The 23669-nt window shown below is 39.4% G+C and overlaps 2 protein-coding genes across 3 annotated transcripts in view; one reads left to right on the top strand and one right to left on the bottom strand.

Moving 5' to 3' along the window:
- The first annotated feature begins 15 nt into the window (after window positions 1–15).
- noxo1a (NADPH oxidase organizer 1a) lies at window positions 16–7248 on the top strand. The gene is made up of 8 exons (XM_077532668.1): window positions 16–3382; window positions 3458–3538; window positions 3623–3686; window positions 3763–3946; window positions 4610–4800; window positions 4898–5011; window positions 5107–5224; window positions 5993–7248. Exons 1-8 carry the CDS (start codon window positions 3317–3319, stop codon window positions 6900–6902), a joined length of 1728 nt encoding a protein of 575 aa, XP_077388794.1. The 5' UTR covers window positions 16–3316; the 3' UTR covers window positions 6903–7248.
- A 3687-nt stretch (window positions 7249–10935) lies between these two features.
- tbl3 (transducin beta like 3) overlaps window positions 10936–23669 on the bottom strand; it is a 40482-nt gene continuing 27748 nt past the window's right edge. For both annotated transcript variants that reach the window (XM_077532697.1, XM_077532688.1), the window contains 7 exons: window positions 22025–22181; window positions 19709–19767; window positions 17601–17704; window positions 16149–16220; window positions 13767–13925; window positions 13181–13274; window positions 10936–11421 (listed from right to left, as the gene is read on the bottom strand). In XM_077532697.1, the coding sequence (XP_077388823.1) occupies window positions 11097–11421; window positions 13181–13274; window positions 13767–13925; window positions 16149–16220; window positions 17601–17704; window positions 19709–19767; window positions 22025–22181 (970 nt within the window). In that variant the 3' untranslated portion in view covers window positions 10936–11096. The remainder of the gene's footprint in view (window positions 11422–13180; window positions 13275–13766; window positions 13926–16148; window positions 16221–17600; window positions 17705–19708; window positions 19768–22024; window positions 22182–23669) is intronic.

The following is a 23669-nucleotide window of genomic DNA, read 5'->3' on the forward strand; positions in this document are numbered from 1 at the left end:
TCTGCTTCCTCAAAGGAAGACGTGTCGGTGGAATTGAGGAGGTCTTCGAAGTATTCCCCCCACCGATTCAGGACGTCCCGAGTCGAGATCAGCAGCACTCCATCGCCACTATACACAGTGTTAATGGTGCACTGCTTTCCTCTCCTGAGACGCCGGATGGTGGACCAGAATTTCCTCGAAGCTGTCCGGAAGTCGTTTTCCATGGCCTCGCTGAACTCCTCCCATGTCCGAGTTTTTGCCTCAGCAACCGCCGAAGCCGCGTTCCGCTTGGCCAGCCGGTACTGTGTCACTGTAGTAGAATGACGGCATGCCGCACACACTGTGCTTTGCAAAATTTTGCAATTTTTAATTTTTTTTTTTTTTTTACTAGCTTCTCCCGCTAGCCTATGAAGCTGACTTGTTAGCTGCTCTTAATAAACCCGGCAAGCTCGGTCTTTCGGCGTCGCTCGCCCAGTGTCACAATGCCTGCCAAGTTGCGAAGTGTGGTCTCTCCGAGTCACCATAGTGTGCATGCTTCGATTTTTTTTTTTTAAAGCTTTTTCTCCCAAAAAACTTTAACAAACGTAACTGACAATTAACTTGCAGTTGCAATAAGCAATTCTGTTTTAACGTTCATGTCCATGCTTCGAAATGCACGCGCTTCGGCTGCATTTTATCATATGGCGACATCTAGTTGTAAACATTTACATACTGTTACTTTAAATATTTAGTAATAGTTTAATCATTATGCTGCGCTACCTTTCCAACCACATGGCATTTCAATCAAACGTTTGGCACTGAGGAGGAGGAAGAAGATGTGGTTTTTGCGCCTGTTGAAAATGCTAATCCTGCTCCAGTTTTTTTTTTTTTTTTTTTTTTAAGGCAGTCAAGATGATCAATCAGTATGCTTCTTGTAGCATCATGCTCTGTTGTTATGCCGGTTATCTTGTATATTCTGTTGTGGCCGCCAAAATAAAATGAAAAATACTCTAATAAACACTGAGGAAAGCAACCAATGTCTTAGTTTATTTCGTGGCACAAAAATGCAGTCACAGGCTAGTACTACATTTGTCGAAATGAAGCTTCTCAACTGGTACTATTTTGCCAGAAGATGGTGCAAAAAAAAAAAAAAAAGAGGCTACTTTTGATCTACTTGCGTGTAAAATAAAGCTCCCCGACTCACTTCAACTTAGTTCCTTGGCAACAAATTGCCACAAGGTGGCACAAAAGGACTACTTTTGTCGAAATGAAGCTCCTCAACTCACTTCAGTATAGGTCCTTGGCACCAAGATGCCACGGAAGATTTTCTGACACAGTGCATACAACTATTGTACATGTGCAACATGCCGAGCAATTAAAAGACATTTCGACAAAGTATTCATTGTAGGTTGTTATGTAATCAAATTTTTGTACTGTTTAAAACAGTTACATCACTCACCAGGTCATTTGTTACATAGCAAAGAATTTGGGAGTAGCTGTGGCTTTACCAATTAAAAAAAACAAAAACAAAAAACAGGCCCATCAGTTATGACGTGCATGCAATTTATTCCATGTAAACCTGAATTTAAAAAATAATTTTCCTGTAATTAGTAAGGTCATACTCAAGGGGAAGCCAAACCTGTGTCAAACCCTGTTAATGACAATGGCAGCGCATGTCGTACATGCTGGTTATACACTGTAAACCGGAACGTTCAAAATAATCAAATGGATTAAGTACACAATACTCAAAGTTTATAAAAACTAGTACTATTTTTTTAAGTTGGTGTATACTTTTATGAGTAATTAGTACTAATATTTTTTTTATTAAATGAACTATACTCATTTGTGGGTATGGATAACTTAAAAACAAATTAGTGTAACTTCATAAAATTGTTATTTCTTGTTTCAAAAAGGGTAATATTTACAAATAAAACTAATTTATATAGTACATGCTAAAAATAAAAGTTAATGTATGTAATGTAATATTTTATGTTTTGTTTTATGCTCTGTGTATATGTTGCATAATATATTTTATTTGTTAATTTGTAATTTTAGCCTTGTTTTACTCTGCAGTTGACATTGTAAATGATAATGTGTTCTCAGTTCCTGGTTTAAATAAATTAATAATTTATGTTAGATCATAAAAACATGCTCATAGTCATCAGCATGGTGGAGAACCGGTTAGCACGTCTGCCTCCCAGTGCTGATGTTGCGAGATCGAATCCGGCCTTCCTGGGATTCCTACGCTGAAGGTTGCTCAACAACATAACAGACTAACGTCAAGACAAATGAAGCATTTTTTGCACTGATGAAATGAAGATTATTATTTTATGTCGTATCCAGGCTGTGGAAAGTATGCTAGACAAACCCTCAAGCTTGAATTCAAAAGGAGGAAATCCACCTTGAAATATTTCAGTGAAGCAATCACACCGGGAAGTGAGCAACATCCTCGTTCCAGAAAAAGCAACATTCTGGGCTGTGGCCAATCAAATCGTTTACCCCATAGAGAACATGTGGGAATTCTTCAAAAACACTGATTTGGAAGCAGAATTTATACTGGATTGGTTAATCCACCCCATGCAACACAGACGTGAAGCAGTTTGTACAGTTCAGGATTTTATTCAGTAAATGTAATTTTGTTTCTTCTTCTTTTGATTTGAAATGCATTTTTTGCCCCATTGCATGCATGAAAATAAAAGTTATTAAAAGGATGTTTAGATTTTATTCATTTTTTTTAAACTCCAAATTCAACTATACTGAACTAGAATGACGAAAAGAGGTTGTAGGCATAACTACACGCTTCATTCCAAAATGTGTGCTTGTACTTCATGTTTTAAATGTACTTCATTCAGTCATTTGTATGCATACAACAGGAGGGTACCCACATACAACTCTAGAGCACTCTGGTAATCACTGCAATTAGTCCATCGGGGTCTATTGGAAATAATCTCAGTGCACCATTATAGGCTATTTTAATTTTCTGTAGTACTTACAATTTGATCGTAAATGTGAGGAACAAAGATTATTCTGTTTTCTAAACATATATTTGTCAGTCCAGGTCTTATGTATTAATTTTTCTGATAGCCCTTCCTGTTTTGTTTTCCCTCCTTTTGGTGAATGCAGGCACCTATGTTTCTCCACTGGCCTATTTGTGACGTGCTGTGGGATTGATGCAATGTTGGACTTTCCCGTAAGTGTCACAAATACTGGTGTTGTTTAAGCAGCCACACCTGTGCAGGTGGCACGTGTATAAATGAGCCAGCGGAGCATCCATGTGTTGCATTGTCAAACGCTAAACGGAAGCGGCCGCTTTCTTAGTTTACTGCTCCGGGCTTAGTCATTGGACTTTGGATTTGTCATGTCGTCGCAGAGGTACCCCATCAGTATCCGTTTAACCGGAGTGATGGAGAAGGACAAGAAAACTGTAAGGCATCCGTTTACCTTGGAGAATTTTCTGAGTTTGTAAAGTTGTAACGTGTGACGTGTTTTTGTCCTCCAGATGTACATCACTTCGGTGCTTTGGTCAGACGAGGAAGAGATTGTTATTTACAGGACAGTTGAGGACTTCAAGAAAATGCATGTACGTATAAAACACATCTTTAATATGTCAACACACGTCATGCTGCTCTAGTTGTTAAATATGTCACTTCGGCTTGTTTTACAGAAGCAGATAAAGAAAGCGTTCCCAGGCACGAAGAAATCTGAGAGAATTGTGCCTAAATTCAAAGGTATTCGTTCATCACATTCACTCAGCCTTGGTGTCGTTGACTAAGAGCCTAACCCGAGTGTCATGTATGCATCTAGTCACAAAAAAAGCCAAGACAGGGCAGAACAATGGCAGCGCTAAGTCCCTGAATTACCTGAAGCCTTTGCAGAGGTACTGCAACGAATTGCTGAGCTGTAATCCACAAGTCAACCAGTCGGTGCACCTCATCCAGTTTCTCCACCCCAAAAATGAGGAACTGAAGCCAGAGTACTCCAAGAACAGGTGCGTATGTTTGTTTCATTGACACACAAGGCTGACTGATGAAGTGGACTGAAGTCAAAGTCAAGATTAATTAGTAACAGCTGAGGTTTCGAGCCATCCAAACAGAAAGACAAAGTGATTGTGAAGAGCTTTGTACAAGAGACTACGCAACAATAAAAACAGCAGTTCAGTTGTGTTAAAGTTTAAAACTGCAGTACATTTTTATTGAATCACAAGATAGGTTGTATTTTTAAATGCTCCTGAATGTAAATACAGTTACTCAAATTCAAATTTCACCAGCTATATCCCCAATTGTAAACATTCAAAACACAAAATTCCAAGTACTCACTGGAGCACTAAGCATGTCAAGTGAGACATTGTTGAATAATTGCAGGCAAGCTTACACACCTTAATGACACGTGAACAAGCAGGATGGGAGCGCAGCTTTGCCCGAGGCCTGTTTCCAGGTGCCCTTTATTTTTTTGAGCCAATGCCAGTTGACTTTAAGCCAAAGGTGGAGTGCACATCGAACGTGATGACAGTCAATCAATCACAAGGCACATATTGACAAAACAAGCTTTCGCTCCTATGGGCAATTTAAAGCCCTCACTGAATATACCAGTCATGCTTTTGGGTCTGGTTCTGCACCATATTTACATCCAGTTTTTTTCCTTTCCCCCTCAGCGTCATAATCATGCCCCCCGAATTCCAAGCGCAACAAGAGCAAGTTTTCAGCCAGGGGGGCAATGTGACCCAGCCCTTTACCACGGAGACTTACAGGTGTGTGGCCCCCTACGAGACCAAAGACACCAAGAACAAGCCATTCAAAGTGGCATTGAATGAAAAAGTTGATGTGCTCATCAAGGACAAAGCAGGTGAGCTGAACAGCTTTGGCAACTCCGAACCAAAACGCAAAACGCAGAACGTAATACAGCATCCAATTCTGATGTTTTCCTTTGTGTCTGACTTCAGGCTGGTGGCTTGTGGAGAATGACGATAAGTGCTTGGCTTGGTTTCCTGCTCCGTACCTGGAGAGGACGGACGATGAACCGGAAGAGGACAATATTGATGGACTTCCGGAAAGAGGTACAAGTCCATACCCACCACCAACACCCTTGAGACCCCTTGCCCTTTTCTCAAATTGTGTTGAACACATCACTGAGTTTGACCATCTCCATCAGGATTGTTTTACACCGTGACCAAGAGCTACAAATCCACCAAAGACGATGAAATAACAGTGAGCATCGGTGCCTCTGTGGAGGTCCTGCAGAAGTCGGAAAACGGCTGGTGGCTCATCAGGTATTTTCAAACTTCAATCTTTTTTGATGAGAATTTAGACGGAGCTGTTTTTGTACCGCTGATATTTGACTTGTAAAGTTTAGGATCTGTTGTTGGTCCTCTATTAGAGGACTGGGATGTTAGGGTTATAATACAGGATACATTCGTGTAGGATTTAGGTTCAGGGCTATCATTGCACGTGCAACTTGCCATTGACAAGGTACAAACAGTCAACTTGGAGTCCAGTTATTTACTTTCAATACCAAACGCATAAGGGACCCAAACTGACATTTCCTTACTTGTCAGTGAGGTGCTACCCTCAAAAGGCACTGCTTTTATACTCCTGGGCCCTGGCACAAGAATTTTAGGACTTGGGAACATACTGTACCCATACCTCACTGATCATGGACAATGTTCAAACTGTTAGAGTCCAACAATTGCTTACAAATACCAGGTACATACATGCTGAAAATTGATTGTACCTTCATTGCGCTTGGCACCCTCAAAAGGTACTGCTCTCGTACATTAGATACTTGACTTTTATGAGATATTTTCCATTGACCATGGACAAGGTACAGTTACAGTTACTTCAAGGGACAGATAAGAGGCGCAATGGCTTGCTATTGGGTGGCCTTCAAGGTACAGCTCTTATGCCCTTGGTTTTTATGTCTGACTGTCTTGAGAACATACCTGCGCCAAACTGCCATGAACTAGCTAACATGGGTACTTATCTATTTCTGACAGTGTTGGGACTTTGTCCAACCTTAACTCAACCATTGGTTTTCACAGACACCAAGGCAAGGCCGGCTATATCCCCAGCATGTACCTGAATCCCCCAAGCCATGGCCGCATGGGAGGAGGCCACCACAAGCCCAGCAGCCCCAACCTTCTGTCCCCCACCAACCTGGCAACGCAGTCGCAGTCAATGTGTCGCTCTCAAGAAAACCTGCTAAAACTGAAAACTACCAGCCCCGCCTCACCCAACCAACTCCGACCCCTGAACCGGGAATTGTCTAAATCTGTCGAGGTCCTGAGCCCACCTGCCCCACCTCCGGCCACCGCCAAGCCAGCTCCCGCCATGCTTCCCAAGCCGAGACCTGCTCCGCCCCCGAATACAAGACGTCCTCCATCTCCCAATCCGAAACATTTGCCCAATCCAGGACACTCCTTACCTTCCAACGCAAGACAAGCTTCACTCCCCGATGAAAGCCAGGTCTCACATCCCAAGACAAGACAAACCTCACTCCCCAATGCAAGTCATGCCCCACCCCCCAACGCCAGCTACGTCCCTACGCCCATCATCATGGTGGGTAATGACACAGATAGCGAGCTTCCCCTTAGCCTGACTGGTGACAGTGATACCGAGTTCACAAGTGACAGCGAATTCAGCAGCAGCGACGAATTCAGCTCGTCCTCGGCGAGCACCACCATCAGCTTGAGCATGAGCACAAACGACTACCGCCTTCGCCACAGTCGCAGCCCTCCGCCACCGGGCAGGAACACACTGAGCCCGCAAAGTGCAAAAGGGGGCAAAATGACGCCCGCTATCTCCGACCCAAACATCTTCAAGAGCGTCTCAGCACCCAAGGTGCCACCCAGGCCGCAGACCAATGAGATCCTCACACGTTGCACAACCATCACCCGCAAGAATGCAAACCGATCTCCCAGCCCGACGCCGGCTCCCATACAAACTCGGTAGAAGCCAATGTCGGACAATTCAGATCAGACAATTATAGTGTGCAAATGGAATGAAGTCACATCAACACTTTGGCTCATCAAACCAACTTGCTGAAAATGTATTTAGTGTGTTATATTAGAAAGCTTGTTTAGTGCCTTGAAGCTAATTATTGTCAGAAACATGAATCACTCAAGTCTTTCCAGTCTCTCCAGGGTATAGTTTCCATACTGGAAAACTCCAGTTGTGCATTTATGCATTTAGACATGTACCCAAAGAAATTTTGCTTGTGTTAAGAATGCTAAAAATAGACTGAGGGGGTGTGTTGTGGTTTGCTTGCTTCAAACCAAATAAAAGTATGGTGATCAAATGTGGAGTGGCGTTACATGGCTGGACAAAGACAACAATGAAAGACAAACTGGTTCAGATAATTTCCTCATTCCTCATTTCACAGCAGGAACAGACCTCACACCAGCTGCACTAAAGTCGGCTATAGTATACGAAATACTACACAACCAATGGTCACATTTTCATTTCCTTGATATTCAGTTATGAACCTTTCCCTTAGCAGCTGCATGAATATAAGGTGTATGAAACACTACACTACTGATGGTTGTATTATTGTACAATATCATACTCCCTAACTTTGCATCGTCAACATTTACGCCAAATCCTATGCCAGCTGGCAGCATAAGGGTCAGATATGCAAATCATTACACAAATGGTCTCTAACATCTCATTATTCTCCCCTCATACTGTGTTGTGAGCATTTTCATTCAGTTCTGTCAGCTGAACAAATCTTTTTAATGAACCAGTACACCACCAAGGGCCCCATTATTATATTACTTTTCTAAGCATTGTGTTGTAAACCTTTTAAAACCCAATTCCACACCAGGGGACCATTTTACAAAGCAATTAAGTGAGAACCCCGAGAAATGCAGGAAACTGTGTTTTCTGTTTCAGAATGGGAGGTAACTGAAACCAGAGAAAAAGAGGTAACTGTAGCCTGTTTCATAAAAAGAGGTAACTTAAAATCTCGGTCAGTTACCGTAGTAACAGAGTCTATGAACCTAACCTGGTTAGTACCAGGTTTATCACAATGAACCTCAAGTTTCTCTGTCTTCGCCTCCTTTCAGCCACACACGACATTTGATTTCATCATTCAGTCAGCTGACGAGTTTTGGCAAAACATAGTTCTGTCGTCAATTATTTAAAAAATAAATAAATAAATAAGTAAATCAATAGACAGGTCTATGTTAAAAGTCCACTTTTTTCACAAACATGGCATGTAATTTTGACAAATGATCCCGTTGATGAAGGTGTACTCTAAAAAGATTATTGTTGAACCAAATTAAGATTACAAGTTGAATTGTCCTGCGATTGGCTGGCAACCAGTCCAGGGTGTCCCCCGCCTACTGCCCAGAGCCAGCTGAGATAGGCGCCAGCACCCCGCGACCGTTGTGAGGAATAAGCGGTCAAGAAAATGGATGGATGGATGGGTGGATAGATGGAAGTGGAATTGTTGACCAACTTAATAAAATTGCTCCAATTAGTAGCACGATTGACTTAATTTAAGTGAATACATTAAGTTTAATTAATTATGAGTTCATTAAACTGAATACATTCACTTTGATTTTGGATTATCAAATTGAATTGTTGACCAACTGAATAAAATTGATGGTAACAGACGATTGAATTAAGTAATCCAAAGTGAATATATTAATTTTAGTTAATTATGAGTTCATTAAACTCAATATATTCACTTGAATTAAGTTAATAAAAATTATCCAAAGTTATTAACTTGAATATATTAAATTTAATGAACTCATAATTAACTAAAATTAATATATTCACTTTGGATTAATTTAATTTGATCATGTGTTACTAGGGGTGTGAATTGCCTAGTACCTGACGATTCGATTCGTATCACGATTCACAGGTCACGATTCGATTCGATACCGATTAATCCCGATACGAATGGTCACGATTCGATACCGATTAATCCCGATACGAATTTATAAGTCGATTGTTGCGATTTTTTTCCATTCAAATTTAGAAAATACTATCAGTAAATTTGTACATGTACACTGTAAGATTTGTATGAATATATTTATCTAAAACTTGAGGCTTATAACCGTGAGCCACTGTACACAAACAGTTTGCAATCTGTTTCACATTTGAACAGCATTAAAATAAAAATATTAAGGCTTAATGTGCCGTTCATATAACATTCTTCCATGCTCAAGGTGTGAATCCTAAAAAAAAAAAAAAAAAAAAAAAAATCGAAAAAAATAAAATAAAAATCGATTCTGCCGATTATTGAATCGATTCGAGAATCGCGCGATGTAGTATCGCGATATATCGCCGAATCGATTTTTTTTTTTAACACCCCTATGTGTTACCAATTGAAGCAATTTTATTAAGTTGGTCAACAATTCAATTTGAAATCTTAAATTTTTTCAACAATTCTCTTCTTAAAGTGTGCAGGCAGCATTACTGAGCAGGGAATTAAATATTCGTCATGAGATGGTTATCAGGCCGTGCATAGATGTTCGGGCATTTCCAGTTATCTTTTTGAACGGTACCGTTTCACATCACAGTCCATCATTGAGATACACAACTTAATTTGTCCATACATTTGCAACATTACCAGCCATTGTCATATGCGCTCACATCCAAGCATATAAATGTGTTGCGCACCGATTTTTTCTTATACCCGTTCGAATAATGTTTTTAAACTTTCATCTCAAGTTTTTTATATTTCATCTTAAGTCAAGTGCGCTTTTCCCCCGCTGTGAACCTTTTCACTAGTGCTGTTCCGATACCGTTTTTTGGCCCCTGATACCGATACCCAGATTTGCAGTATCGGCCGATACCATACCGATACTTAAGGCTTTTTTCCCCCCCCCTCAACATGAAAAAGCTGTCCTGCTATTGGTTCATTCAAGGGCCAATATAGATCACATACCAGTGAAGGTCATGCTCGAGCAAGACACAAGATGCTGCATCCAAAGTCTTATATTAGTCTTGGAATTAAGTGTTGTTCCAATACCGATACTGGTAGAGAGATATCCTATTGGCCCTTGAATGCTCTGAACCAATAGCAGGACAGCTTTTTCATGTTGAGGGAAAAAAAAAACCTTAAGTATCGGTATGGTATCGGCCGATAGGGCAAAGCTGGGTATTGGTTATCGGGGGCCAAAAAACGGTATCGGAACAACACTACTTGGGATTAATGGTATCGGCATGTTACTTGTGAGTACTCACCGATACCGATACCACTGTTTTAATGCAGTATCGGCACCTCTGCCGATACCAGTATCGGTATCGGAACAACACTACTTTTCACCCAATTCCACTTTAACTGTGCAAAGGAAACTATGTGAACCACTGCACTGGCGCCATTATTATATCACTTTTCATGACAGTGGGCGGGTAGTGTGTGCGCTATAGCTCCGTCAGACAATTATGTAGCCCCAGTTCTGACCCTTCAGCATTTTATTTGATATTCTAAAATATTTTTTCAGCCTCCCCTACATTTTGGTCAAGCCCACTGCTCCGGGAGAGAAAAAAAGTCCTTTCTTGTTCTCACATCATTATTATTATTGTGACTTTTTCTGACATTGCATTGTGAACCTTTTCACACAATCCTATGCCAGCTACCCCAACATTGGTCCTATTATTACTACTACTCTATATTAGTTTTCCTGACATTAGGTTATAAACCTTTTCACCTAATACTATGCCAACTGCATTAAGGTCAGATAGGTGAAGCACGGTACAACCACTAGTCCCATTATTATGTTACCAGTACTTTTCCTGGCATTGTTGTGTAAACCTTCTTGCCAGATACCACATCCACTGAACAAAAGTCAAGTCTGTCAACCACGACAAACTATCATTGGCCCTGTTATATTCATTTCGATAACATTGCATTGTGAACCTTTTTGCCTGATCCAAGACCAGCTGAAGCGTAAGACTAAGAAGAGATGAGTGATGCTCATTCATGAGATATCCTCATGTTATGGATGAAAACATTTTCAAGACATGAATCCGCTTGCATTAAAATACATCATGTTTGATTTTAATTAGAAAGCAAAACAAGCACATGGTTATTTCGTCATCACAACAAAGAAAGGAGCTGCAGGGGACAATTTGCAGCCTGAATGTTTGAGTCAATTCTTCTTCCTGCTCTTTCACTTGTGCATGGGAACTTCATCAGCTCGTGAGAGCAGACAGCGGTGGCAAAGTGGAAGTTGTGAGAGATTTTGTAGGTGTGACTGTCATTTGCTCCTCATCTTCCTCCGCAGAACTCTCACTCTCTGAATGGTGGTTGCCATTTGTGGTGACCTTCTGAGCAGAGCTCACCTTCTCATCGTCCTCCTCCTCTTCCTCCTCAGCGGGACAATTTGGATCCTCATCGTTTCCGCTATCGCCCTCATCGCGTTGATCATCGCCGCTGCCCTTGCCCCCCTCCTTGTCGATCATAAACACGGGCTCAGGTCCTAGAGGTGTCGTGTCCATTTCTTCATCTTGGCTCATGCTAGTGGAGAAGATGAGACATTCATATTACATTCATATGCTTTTTTATTTATTTATTTATTTATTTTTTTTAAATTACACACTTTAAAAGACACCAGACCGTAATGTTCGTGGGGGATACACTTGGTGAATAGGGACATGCATAAAAAATAAGAAGAAGAAGAAAAAAAAAAAAAAAGAGGTGGGGTGGTGGTTTAGGGAAAAAACAACAACAATATATGAAACAATGTTGAAAAAAATCTGCAAATCCACAAGTGTCGAACTGCAAGTTTGACAATACAGGTTAGATTTTGATCGCGTGATTGGTATTTGTCTGCCAATCTGAAGCATACGGTATTTAATTGTGTTGTATAGGTTACAGGTCACATGAATGATGAAAAAGGTTTAGAAATCATTTATCTTGGTCTCAATTTTTTGATATCACAAAATTCTGGCATTTGAACAGGGGTGTGTAGACTTTTTATTTCCACTTTAGCTAACAGTTCTCCAAATGATAGGCAAAAAAAAAACTTTCAAGTGAGAGCGGGTGACAAGGCGGCCAGGCCTGCATGGCCCGACTATATGAAAATGTGATCGATCCTCACTAAATATGTGCCCATCCCTACTCATATGCCCAAATCTCTGAAATTATTAGAACAACAGTCACAATATTTTTTGGTCCTCTCTTCACGTCGCCGTTGCCTGACGGGTTGCACGGATGCGTGCGCGCCCCGCTGCAGCCCGCTTAAAGCGCTTAAAGCAGAGAGTCTGCACTTTAATTCTATATTGATTATATGATTGTATCCTGGATTTGTTTTTGTCAACAGCTAAAATAAAACTTGTGTCACTGTACAAATATTTTTGGGTCTAAGTGTATTTTAAAGGTGCACGATGCAAGATTAGACTCAAATTTGAGTGCTAAAATAACCATATTTTTCACCCGCACCTGTTTTAAAGGGTCTGCCGGATTCACTCAGGAAAATGCACTTTTTAAATACAGGATGCACTAACTTTCTCTCAGTCTACACATCTGTGTTTATGTTAATCTTTGGTGGTGATTTTGTCCTAAACCCCAATCCCCCAGCCTGTATTTTGCCATTTTGTGTTTGTTTTGTAAACAGCGGGCCGTTTCTGTCGAAAGACAGTGTTTACACCCCTCCAGCCAATCGCAGAGCAAGGGGGGGGGGGGCGCAAATGGGGCCGGGCTGCGTGACGTCACTCCTGCGGCAATTTGAAAGCACGCACGGATTATTATTTTTTTCACTCACTCACTTACAGAAGCTTACGTGTGTGAATGAGTGAGTGAAGAAAAAAAAAAATCCTGAGATGTCTTTAAGTGAACCGTAGTATGTAATATGTTGACAAATGTAATGTTCCTGTAAATCGCTAGATTTGTAGTGCGTAGCCCTAACACTGCCAACAAAACACAAATAGTGTTGTACTGGCCACATAACACTCAACGTATTGATCGCTAATGTGACATATATGCTGCAATAATATGCAACACAAAGTGGAACTTTTTCTCTATTTAAAAAGTGACAGTGACTGGAAAACAAATTCTGTCAGGTTGATCTTATGTTCTGTCATTAGTTTCGCTACACGTCTGCTAGCAACCTTTGTGATGCCTCCGCCTGTTCTCTCAGTTTCAGGATATTGTCAAAATAAATGTATGTTATTCAAATAGTGAGGGGAAGGACATTTTTCTGTACTTTTTTTTTTTTTTACTTGTTTGGCAGTAGCCTTGGGTTGAAGATTTTATAGCAAAGATGAGCATCCCTCACCTGGATGGTGCTCCGGCTACTCTCATCTTCTGCCACATGTAGTTCAAGAACATGGACGCCTGCAGCAGACGGCCGATCCTCTGCATGTGTCTCTCTGAGGGCGGAGAATGCTAATTAAGAAGGCATCCTGCACCAATGCTACCTTGTGGTTTCAATCTGTTCTGCCAAGCTTCCATCTGATCTAATGCATACTTACCGCACGTGAGTGAAACCCTGAAATGATATGACAAATATGTCCACGAATTGCTCCAGCTGCTTTGAAAACGATGTTGCCTTTTGTTTCGCTACTTGCACAAGCTCCAAAAAAATAAAAAATAAAAAATTCTTTCCAAGAGCCATTAACTCCTCCTTCCTCATATCGGGTTGCATTAAATCTAGACTTAACTTCTCCACTTACATTTGAGCTAGTAAACAACTAGTCTCTTGCCCTGCCTCACCACTTGAAATCTAGATTGAAAGCATCTGGCTTGTGATGGTTTCTGGTTACAACGTGACACTGATGGTATTAAAAAAAAAAAGGCTAAAGTACCAACTAAAGGCCCAGGCAGTTACCAAATGTGCAGCCCACATCTGGAAATGTGCTCACCTGTGTATGGTATGAGGCCCTCTAGGACAGTGCGGGCGCCTTGGTACTGCAGAAGCTCCTCAGGTGGGAGGTGCGTGAGCAGCACCTTGAGGACCGCTTGGGCTTCCAGGCAATTCCTGGCATTCGTGTTCCACACCCCACAGTAACGCAGCAGTGACTCTGGGAAAGACCACAACAGCAAAAAGGGGCGATCTATTTGATTTTGGAAATACAGTACAGTACACAACAGGACATTCATGTGTTCATTTGTGCTAGGCTTTGCCTCTTATTTGGATAAATACAAGAGAGAGTTGTGATCAGGGGTCACTGACCTCTTCAAAACCGAGAGCTACTTCTTGGTTACGGATTAAAGCGAAAGGCTACTAGTTTGATAGTACACACGTCTGAAATAAATTTGCTCAAATGACTTGTATATGTTATTATTACGTAGTAATTAATGGCATTCGTTTATGAGAAGATACTGATGTGATCACGTTAATGATTTCACACCACGATTAGGAAACACATCAATAGGCAGCGCTGATATAATTACCTGCCAGTGTTGACAGTTCAAAATGACCACTTCGACAATATTCCTTGAAAGTCACAGTGTCCCATCAGTGGTGAGCTATTTTTTAGATAGGCCTGAGGGCTAACTCATGTGGCCCGTGAGGGCTACCTGAAGTCTACGGACGCCCGTTGGTGACCCCTGCTTTAAATACTTTGATCAGGGTTACTATAGCTTTTGAGGACTATTTGAAAATTAATATAATGAACAACTTCACAATGTTTTGAATGTACCATGTTGTAAAAAGCTCCTACAGGACCCAAATGGCACGCATCAACTTTGAAGAGTCGGTTTTGCTGATTCCACTGTTGTGATTGTATAACGTTCCCATGAGAGTCAGTCATAATTTGTATTTTTATTTATTTGTTTAATTTAAGTTAATTTATTTTGCGAGTTGAAACCATTTACATTCACTTTTGAAAGATTGAAGACATTTTAATGCCAGTTAAGGCCTTGTTTAGATATTCATGATTCAAGAACTTTTAAGAATTTAAGGATGCACGGAAAGCCTGTTGATACATTTATTGTTCATGTTTGCAGTACATATTTTTAGCCTGTTTTTAACCTTTTATTCACAATGTGCTATGATGAAACCGAGGGGCACTAAAGGTTCGGCAAAAATGGAACAATCTGCGAGCGCCTAATTCACTAAACGCGCAGATGGGGAAATCCGTCATTACGTGCTCTGCCGAACAGATTGTGTCACGGTGCGCCGGTGTTATTTGCGAGTATGTAAATTAGGTAATTTGCATAGATTTGACGCAAAATATGCCAACCCCAATGCAAATGAGACTCATTGATACGCAGCGTCTAATTCACTAACGGCAGCGCAAATAGCCACACCGCGTTTGCGTGACGCAAATAACGTTTTTGGAAAGCATGTATTAACTGCTCCAACCTCGATCATGACAGCACTGCGTGCCATTTGCAGCACATCCACGGCAGATCACGCAGAGAGGAGGGGAGAGAGAGAGAGAGAGAGAGAGAGAGAGAGAGAGAGAGAGAGAGAGAGAGAGAGAGAGAGAGAGAGAGAGAGAGAGAGAGAGAGAGAGAAATCGTTCTGTTTGTTTTAGGACACATAACGTAACCCGGGCTGATCGGCAATGGCAGGGAGGCATTTTACGATCATTTTTACGTGCCAGATGCATACTGTACGCCCACGCCAACCTCTGAAAATATATTTTTTTTAAACGATCGCACCAATAATTTGTACTTTATGAATGAATGACGTCGTTGTCGTCCTCTCTGCTCTGTACAGCTTAATGACGCTGTAAACGCTTAGTCTCGGTCCAACCTCGTTTTCTGATAATGTCATCTTTCTCGCAACTGTTACTATAACAACCATGTTCTTGACGCAAATCCGTTGCTCCAAGCTGTCAGTTTTGTGGGCGTGTTTGCGCCGGTATATGATTAGAGCAATATCCTTAGTGAATAGGTGGGTAACTGGGCGCAGACTGCGGGTGCAGTTGTGCTGCAATATTTCGAGCTATTACTGGACGCAGCGCATTCTTAGTGAATATGCCCCCGAGTATATTATGTAACTGCATGACACGACACAGTTTGTCTATTTTTTGATTTCAGTTTACTTTGCTTTGTTTGTCAAGTTGGCATTTCATATGAGAATCTGGTCTCAATTGCATTACCTGGATAAACAAAGTTCAAAGTATTAATCTGTTTAAAGCCCATGGGAGTGTTAAAACTATATACATTTACAAATAATATAATCACTCTAAATTGCAGATTTCCACTGAACTCTGGTGTGTCTGGAAGGTATCCCCCGCGCTAAACGGCTTCACTGTAAACTCATGAGTGATTTTGCACTCATCTCCGGTTACCTTTCTGATCCACTCGAAGTTTCAAAACTGTCTTCTCCAGAAGCTCACTACTGTCTTCCGTTTGACGGATTGCTACAAGGAACAGAGATAAATTGTCAATTACATCAATTAAAAATCTTTCCATATTTCCCATTGCCATCTTCCTTATTAGTGTGATCATTTGCATGTTTTTACATTTGCACGGCAGTTGCGCAATGCCACGTTACGAAACGTGCAAATGAGGTTAGGCCATTAAAGCAGGGCATTAAAGTTCTGACACAGAACTATGCGGAAACCTGTGGAACCAGATTCTTTCTAACGCGATTGTGACATCATGATCATAGAAAAGGCAAATAAAAATTAAATATAGCCAGAGCATCGCCTCAGATTTGAGATAAAATGGCTTTTTGACATGTGAAGTACAAATATAGCCTAAATATATCTCTCTCTTCCCCTTTGCTCTTGTTTCACTTTGTCAAAGGCCAAAACAAACAACTTAACTTGTTTCAGTATCACCTCGTGAAGAAACCAGAAATGGACAATGAGAGATGACAGGCTGGCGAGTGAATGATTAATTGAAAATAGGTTGTTTGTCGTTTTTCTAGTGTCGGGACAGAATGATGTAACTTCAGGTTTTTACCACTGGTAGCGACCAACGCAAAAGATTTGGTCACACCTTTTTGCAGGGGTAAAGCATCATTGTGCATGTTGATGAATAACTGTCTTTAAGGTCAACCTTAAACATTTCTTGACAATAGTGTTATATGTGACCTCACTAGTCTAAACTTGACATTCTGATTAATATTACATTTGTGGAATACGAGTTATGAAGCAAAATCCAGCCTTTTTTTTTTTTTTATCCATCTTAAGGGGCGGCCATTTTGCCTCTTGCTGTGGACTGAAGATGACATCTCCGTTGCTCAAGGCTCAGGTAACAACCAATCACAGCTCATCTGTTTTCTGAAGATGAGCATTCAGTCAACAGCAAATGGCAAAATGGCCGCCTTCAGATATTGACTTCCTGCTTAACTCATATTCAACTAACGCTACAATAACCACAATATCGTATTTAGACTAGTGGGGCTGCATAGAACATATGATCAAGATTTTTTTTTTTTTTTATACTTCCCCTTTAATTGACTTATTCTCCTCAATTTCACAGGGTTGCCATTTGAATTACAAATGTGACCAACGCATGTGGGAACGTGAACCGACAAAAGCCCTTAAATGTAGTTTGAATGGAACCGTGTGCAAGTGCAAAGCAGAACAACGCAGAAAATGTGGAAGATTGAAAAGGACGCAATTGTCAACCTCAATGTATAAAAAAGTAACTGTTTCACACGAGCACTAACTTGAACGCAACGTGGAAATTCTTACCCCTGCATACGGAAAAAAAGATTGCAGTCTCAAGCCCGTGAATCTAATGCATTCCAGTTTTTATACAAAGCAAACAACTTTTAAGAGGTCAACTACCTTTAATTACAGACAGTACAGTGTGCGGCTGGTCCAACGAGATGGCGAGGCCAAGCGCTTTCAGGTATTTCTTCTCATGGAGCAGGTTGGACAACTCCTGCTGCCTTCACACAAACAGAGAAAGACCATTTCGACTAGATTTTTCAGAAAATAACATTAACTGATCATAATCTGAGCACGACAGATTATTTCCTCTGTTATTGTAACTGTGGATTTCTCACCATTAAACAGAAATTTTTGTTTTTTTGTTTTTTGGTGGGTGGGGGGGGGGGGGGTTATTGTTCTGGAAGAAAATGCCTTAGGTAGGGCTGTGCAATTTATCAAAATTCAATTATTACACTCCACAATTACAAAATCAACATAATCGGAAAAACAAACAGACAAAAGAGATGATTAATACTAATTTTTCATTGTTTAAATTTATACATTTGCATTTTGCACCTTTTTAAAACTTTAAAATAACTAATATATTTTGTTTTGTATGAAACAAAATGCTTCTTGCATAATTTCAATGTTTCATAGAATTGTATTTGTCTTAATATTTATGTTTTATGGAACATTTGCTTGTTTTGTCCCCAAAAAAATAATCGTGATTTCAATTATTACCAAAATAATAGTGATAAATATTTTCTTCAGAATTGAGCAGCCCTATCCTGAAGTAAACTTGAAGTTTGCCATATTTGCAAAGAGGTTCAGACAATTCAACATGGTGACATACATACAGCATTTCAAAGGTCTGGTGACGAGGGAAAAATGGATTTTTAGACATTTCTGGATACAAATGATCTGCTCATTGCACATAGTACAGATAGATAGTCAAGTGGTCAAATAAGACTTCTGAAGGTGGGCGGGGGTTCATTCTTGTCCATTAAAACCTGCAGTCGGCTTCAAACTTCCAAATTGCACTAATGTACTTGAGCATACAGACTGGAATACATTATTGTGTGTCTGGTTTGATTCACTATTAAAAAGGTACACAAACGAGTTATACAAAGGTTACATTTTGCATCACAGACGGACGAATATGTGCAATATGAATTCACGTGTATAACGGCATGGTGTTCCACAAGGTTCAATTCTGGGGCGTCTGCTGTTTTCCTTGTATCTTCTGCCCATGAGTTCCATCTTAAGAAAATAGCCGTGGCTGCTTTACCGTGCTCTATAAATAAAGAGTTTAGTTGAGTGATGGGCGTCAGCATCCTAACTGCACGATTAGCAATGCCAAGTTGAGCAATTCTAGTCCAGCACAACTAGTGAAAAAGCAAAACTAAAGGAACACTTGATGGCGATGGGGAACTTGCTGAAAGTGAAGTGAGCTTGATTCGATGACAAAAGCTACTCTCCCTGTTCATTTTGTTACCCAGTAAAGCCTATACCTATGTCTTAAATTTGAGGGGAAAAAAAATATAAATATTTTATATTTCGATGAAGAAGGGTTTGGTGAGTGCGCATAGGAAACTGGTGGAGTTCAGTACTTCCAATGAGATTAAGAACCACTAGATTCAGAGATTAATGTTAACGCTAAGACCAGGAAGTAATTCTACCTCAGGGTTAAGATAGGTCACGTCCTCTTTGTTATTTAAAAAAAAAAAGAAAAAAAAAAAGCTTCATCTTACAAAACGTTGATTGAGTGCATGCATGCATGTGATTGCTTGGCATGCAGGTATCCTGTCTCCTCCCAGAGTTGAGATCGTTCACGTCCTCTTTGTTATTTAAAAAAAAAAGCAAAAAAAAAAGCTTCATCTTACAAAACGTTGATTGAGTGCATGCATGCATGTGATTGCTTGGCATGCAGGTATCCTGTCTCCTCCCAGAGTTGAGATCGTTCACGTCCTCTTTGTTATTTAAAAAAAAAAAAAAAAGGCTTCATCTTACAAAATGTTGACTGAGTGCATGCATGCGTGTCATTGCTTGGCATGCAGGATTCTGTCTAGTTCTCAGCCCGAGGTATTGTCCCGCTTAACCGACATGCATAACCTGTCAATCCGAAAACGTCAATCTTTGCTTGAAGCAATCAATTTACTCACATTTTGTAGCTTCTGTCGTTTGCTAAAAAAAGGGAACCAAGTTGCTTGCATTTTTGTTCGACAAAAGGCCTGGTGACTTACTTCATGATTTGATCCTCCTGCTTGACCTGCTCCTCGGCCAGCTCCATTTCCGTCACATCCTGGTAATAGAAACAAGACGACATTTTTCTGTGTTGAGAAAGTCTCATGACAAGAGAAGTTACCGGGTACATGGAAAAGTAAAATATTGGTGGACCTCTTTACACATTGTCACAAGAAGCCACACTCATTGATTTTATATTAATGGTGGAGAAGTGTTAGGTGAGGCAAATGTAACAATCTATAAATTTTTATAAATAATAAATTCATTTTTGTTGCCTGAAAATATTAAGGAACATGTGTCTTTCTAAAAAAATAAAATACATATTTCAATAGTAATCCTTTTTTTTTTTTTTTTTTTTTTTTTTTTTTACTAAAGCTTTAACAACTAAACACTTTTGAGTCAAATAAAACGTCCTTCTGTTCATCTACATCATAGTTCTAAAGTTTGGGTTTCAAAACTGTGGAGTTTGCATGTTCTCAACTGTGCTTGTGTGGGTTTTTTCTGGACACAACAGACAGCTTCCTCCCACTTTGCAAAACAGGCATATTAGCTTCTTAAAGGGATACTTGACTCATTGAGCAATTTTCAGCAATAAAATGTTAATATTTTGTCCAGAATTAATTTGATAACTTCATTATTTTTTCACGTACAAATAATGCCTTTAAAAAAACATTACCAAACCCCAATTCACATCATTGAGTAAGCAGAGGAAATAGGTTAGAACAGGATGTCTTCAGTTCGGAATGCAGACTCACATGTAATTGTAATCTACCAATAGGAAGGCAATGTAAGCAGACAGTGGAGTAGCCTGAGTGTGAACCACATGACATTAAAATATGCAGATTGATGATTTATGTACATACACGCCTACCCAAACACGCCTAAGGTGAGACCATCACATTGGAAAATATGTCCCACGCCCTTCACCTGTTGTGACTTTTGTTTCTGCACCAAATTGTATGTGTTTTTGTTGTTAAAAACCAATAAATATATTGTTTTTAAAAAAAAATAGAGTAACAAAAAAAATCTGATTGTTGGCACTTCGTCGGAATTGTGAGTTTAGTCCTTCAGGCTAAAACAGTTTTGTGAAATCTACATGTTGACTTGAGATGTTAAATTCTTAGAGTGACAAGCTACCTTGGAAGGTAGTTAGCTGATGGTAAAGCGAGTTAGGAACTATTGTGAAATTTAAAAAATAAAAACATTTATCCATCTAACCATCCATCCCTCCATATCTATCGAATCTATTCATCATGTTAGCTAGCTTGAGCTAATTAGGTGCCTCAAGGTGCAACAATAAATTAATAAATCAGTTAAATTAAAGGGATACTTTACTTATTTAGCCATTTTTGGCAGTCAAACATTAATATTTTGCCTATAATTTGATATTTTCATTATTTTTCATGTACAATTAGTACCTTTGAAAACACATTTTGCAACTTGCTGTCGACTGAAAATGACATCACAAGGGCTCAGGTAACCAATCACAGCTCAGCTTGTGAATGTCACATGACCAAACCTAGAAAACAGGTGAGCTGTGATTGACTTGAGCCCTTGTGATGTAATTTTCAGTTGACAGCAAGTTTCAAAATGTGCTTTTAAAGGTACTATTTGTATGTGAAAAATAATGAAAGTATCAAATTAATTGTAGACAAAATATTAACTTTTTATTGCTATAATTGGCTAAATAAGTGAAGAATCCCTTTAATGGACGATTATTTTGATAATCGATAAATCATTTAGAGATCTTGTTGAAATTAAAATGATCCATACCCTCTGAATTTTAGTGCCTCAACAGTAAATATTCTCAGATTTTTGTGGACAAATTCCAACATCTGCTTATACGTTGTTAAACAATGAGTAACATTTTTGCCTATACAGTATTCAGACATGTTATGGACCAAACCAGTGACTGAATCCTAATTGATTTGTTTGTTCATTTTCTACATTGTCAATTTGAAACAATGCTGTTTTTTAATAAAAGTGTGGAAATGTAAATATTTTTTTTTAATCTTATTTATCAATTAATAAAATAAAAAAACTTTCGTATTAATCAGTTATATAAATAATTAGTTGCAGCCCTGTCAGTTTTGTGAGATAAAACATTGCTAGCTAGTTTGCGACTATGTTAATTCCATCCATCCATCCTGTTAGCAAATTAGCTTGTTAACTGACGCTAAAGTTAGTTATGTACTATTGTCACGTAGGTTGACCAAATATTATTGGCATATAATTATTATTATATGTATTTGGATTAGTTTATTTTACACTGTATTTCTATCTAACCATCGATTCATCCACCATGCAGCCCTCACCATCCAAACGGTGATGTTGGAGTCGGCTGACCCGGTCACCATCTTGTCATCTTTCTTGTTGGCATGGAGCCCCCACACCTTGTCCTGGTGGGCATCTAGCGTCTTTACACACTCATTGGTCTTGATGGTCCAAAGCTTCAACAAACCGTCTGAGCCGCTGCAGAGGGCGCATCAGTGGAATTGTTATAACTGTGAGCTGAACAGGATTTCCGAAACTATTTCAACTTAGAACACAAATTGAGAATTTCCAATTCCTTCTTTAAGTCCAAACTTTAAATAAATAAATAAATCTCCCCTTCCCTCATAAACAGTATATTGTCACAACATCGACATGCCTTTTGAATTCTCCCTGGAACTATATTTTGTTGGCCTAATAGTGTTTCCTACCCAAGACACGTGTACCCCAAAATTAAAACAACAGCCACATGCTAATAAATAAAATAAAATAAATAATAATAATTAATAATAATAATAATAATAATTAATAATAAAATAAAATGATTGAAGCTATTTTTGTTCTCACAATAAGTATAACAAGGCCGAATATAATTGTGGGAATGCTGAAAAGCCTTCCCACTTATTATTTCAGGCACTTTTTATTCTCCACACTTTTTTGCCATGCAATAACTCCCACATAATACTCCCCTCCCGATTTATACTGTTCAAATTTCAACTTGCTTCAAAAATTCACACCTCCCGGGGCATACATGGTCTGATTCCACATTACTTGCAGTATTTGCACAATTTAACGTTAAATACCAACTTTTTCCCCGATTCATTTCCAATGGGCCTGACATTGAACTTTCCACGCCCACTTCCATACATACAACTGATCATCATTACCAGCTCTCTGATACTGCTCTGTGACACAGTTGGTAAAATGCATTGTCCAGTAACCAGGAGGTCGCAGGTTCGAATCCCACCTTCGACAAATATACATTGTACATTGCAAATATATCCCTGGTCGTAATGCTAAGTGATATACATGCATACCAACTGACTATCTTATCAGGAAATGCATTATAATTTCACTGAAATGATTAAGTCTAAGTCTACATGGACGTGTTAGCTTTTAGCATCAGATGACACTTTTCAATACAAATACGCCATTAGGATTCAAACCTTGCTTGGAACACTTTTTTTTTAAAATTCAGAAATAGTCATTATACAACCAATTAACATCCATTTCATTAAATGTTATTTGACATGGACTTTTTTCAATATTAATCTATATTTTCAGCTGTCAGTATTACACTCGATTACTCAATACAATTACATTCAGTAGTTTGGACACACCTCATGCAATTCAGTTTCTTTATTTTCATGACTATTTACATTGTAGATTCTCACTGAAGGCATCGAAAAACTACAAATGAACACGTGGAGTTATGTACCGGTATTTAAAGAAGGTGAAATAATTGAAAACATTTTCTATTCAATTTTTTTTTAATACCCACTCTTTGCTCTGATTTTTTTTTTTGCACACTTTGCATTCCTTCAATAACCTTCAAGAGTAGACACTTGAAATGGTTTTCCAACAGTACTGAAGGAGTTCCCAGAGGTAAAAATGCCAAGAGTGTGTAAAGCAGTCATCAGAGCAAAAGCTGGCTATTTTGAAGAAACTACAATCTAAAACATGTGTTCA

Source organism: Festucalex cinctus, chromosome 1 (genome assembly GCF_051991245.1).
Source record: "Festucalex cinctus isolate MCC-2025b chromosome 1, RoL_Fcin_1.0, whole genome shotgun sequence".
Taxonomy (NCBI): Eukaryota; Metazoa; Chordata; class Actinopteri; order Syngnathiformes; family Syngnathidae; genus Festucalex; species Festucalex cinctus.

Excerpts from the sequence above, each read along its gene's own strand:
- noxo1a (XM_077532668.1), top strand. The coding sequence starts at position 3,317 with ATGTCGTCGCAGAGGTACCCCATCAGTATCCGTTTAACCGGAGTGATG. Across the intron at positions 3,383-3,457 it reads TGGAGAAGGACAAGAAAACT|ATGTACATCACTTCGGTGCT; the intron begins GTAAGGCATCCG and ends TTTGTCCTCCAG. Across the intron at positions 3,947-4,609 it reads CCAGAGTACTCCAAGAACAG|CGTCATAATCATGCCCCCCG; the intron begins GTGCGTATGTTT and ends TTTCCCCCTCAG.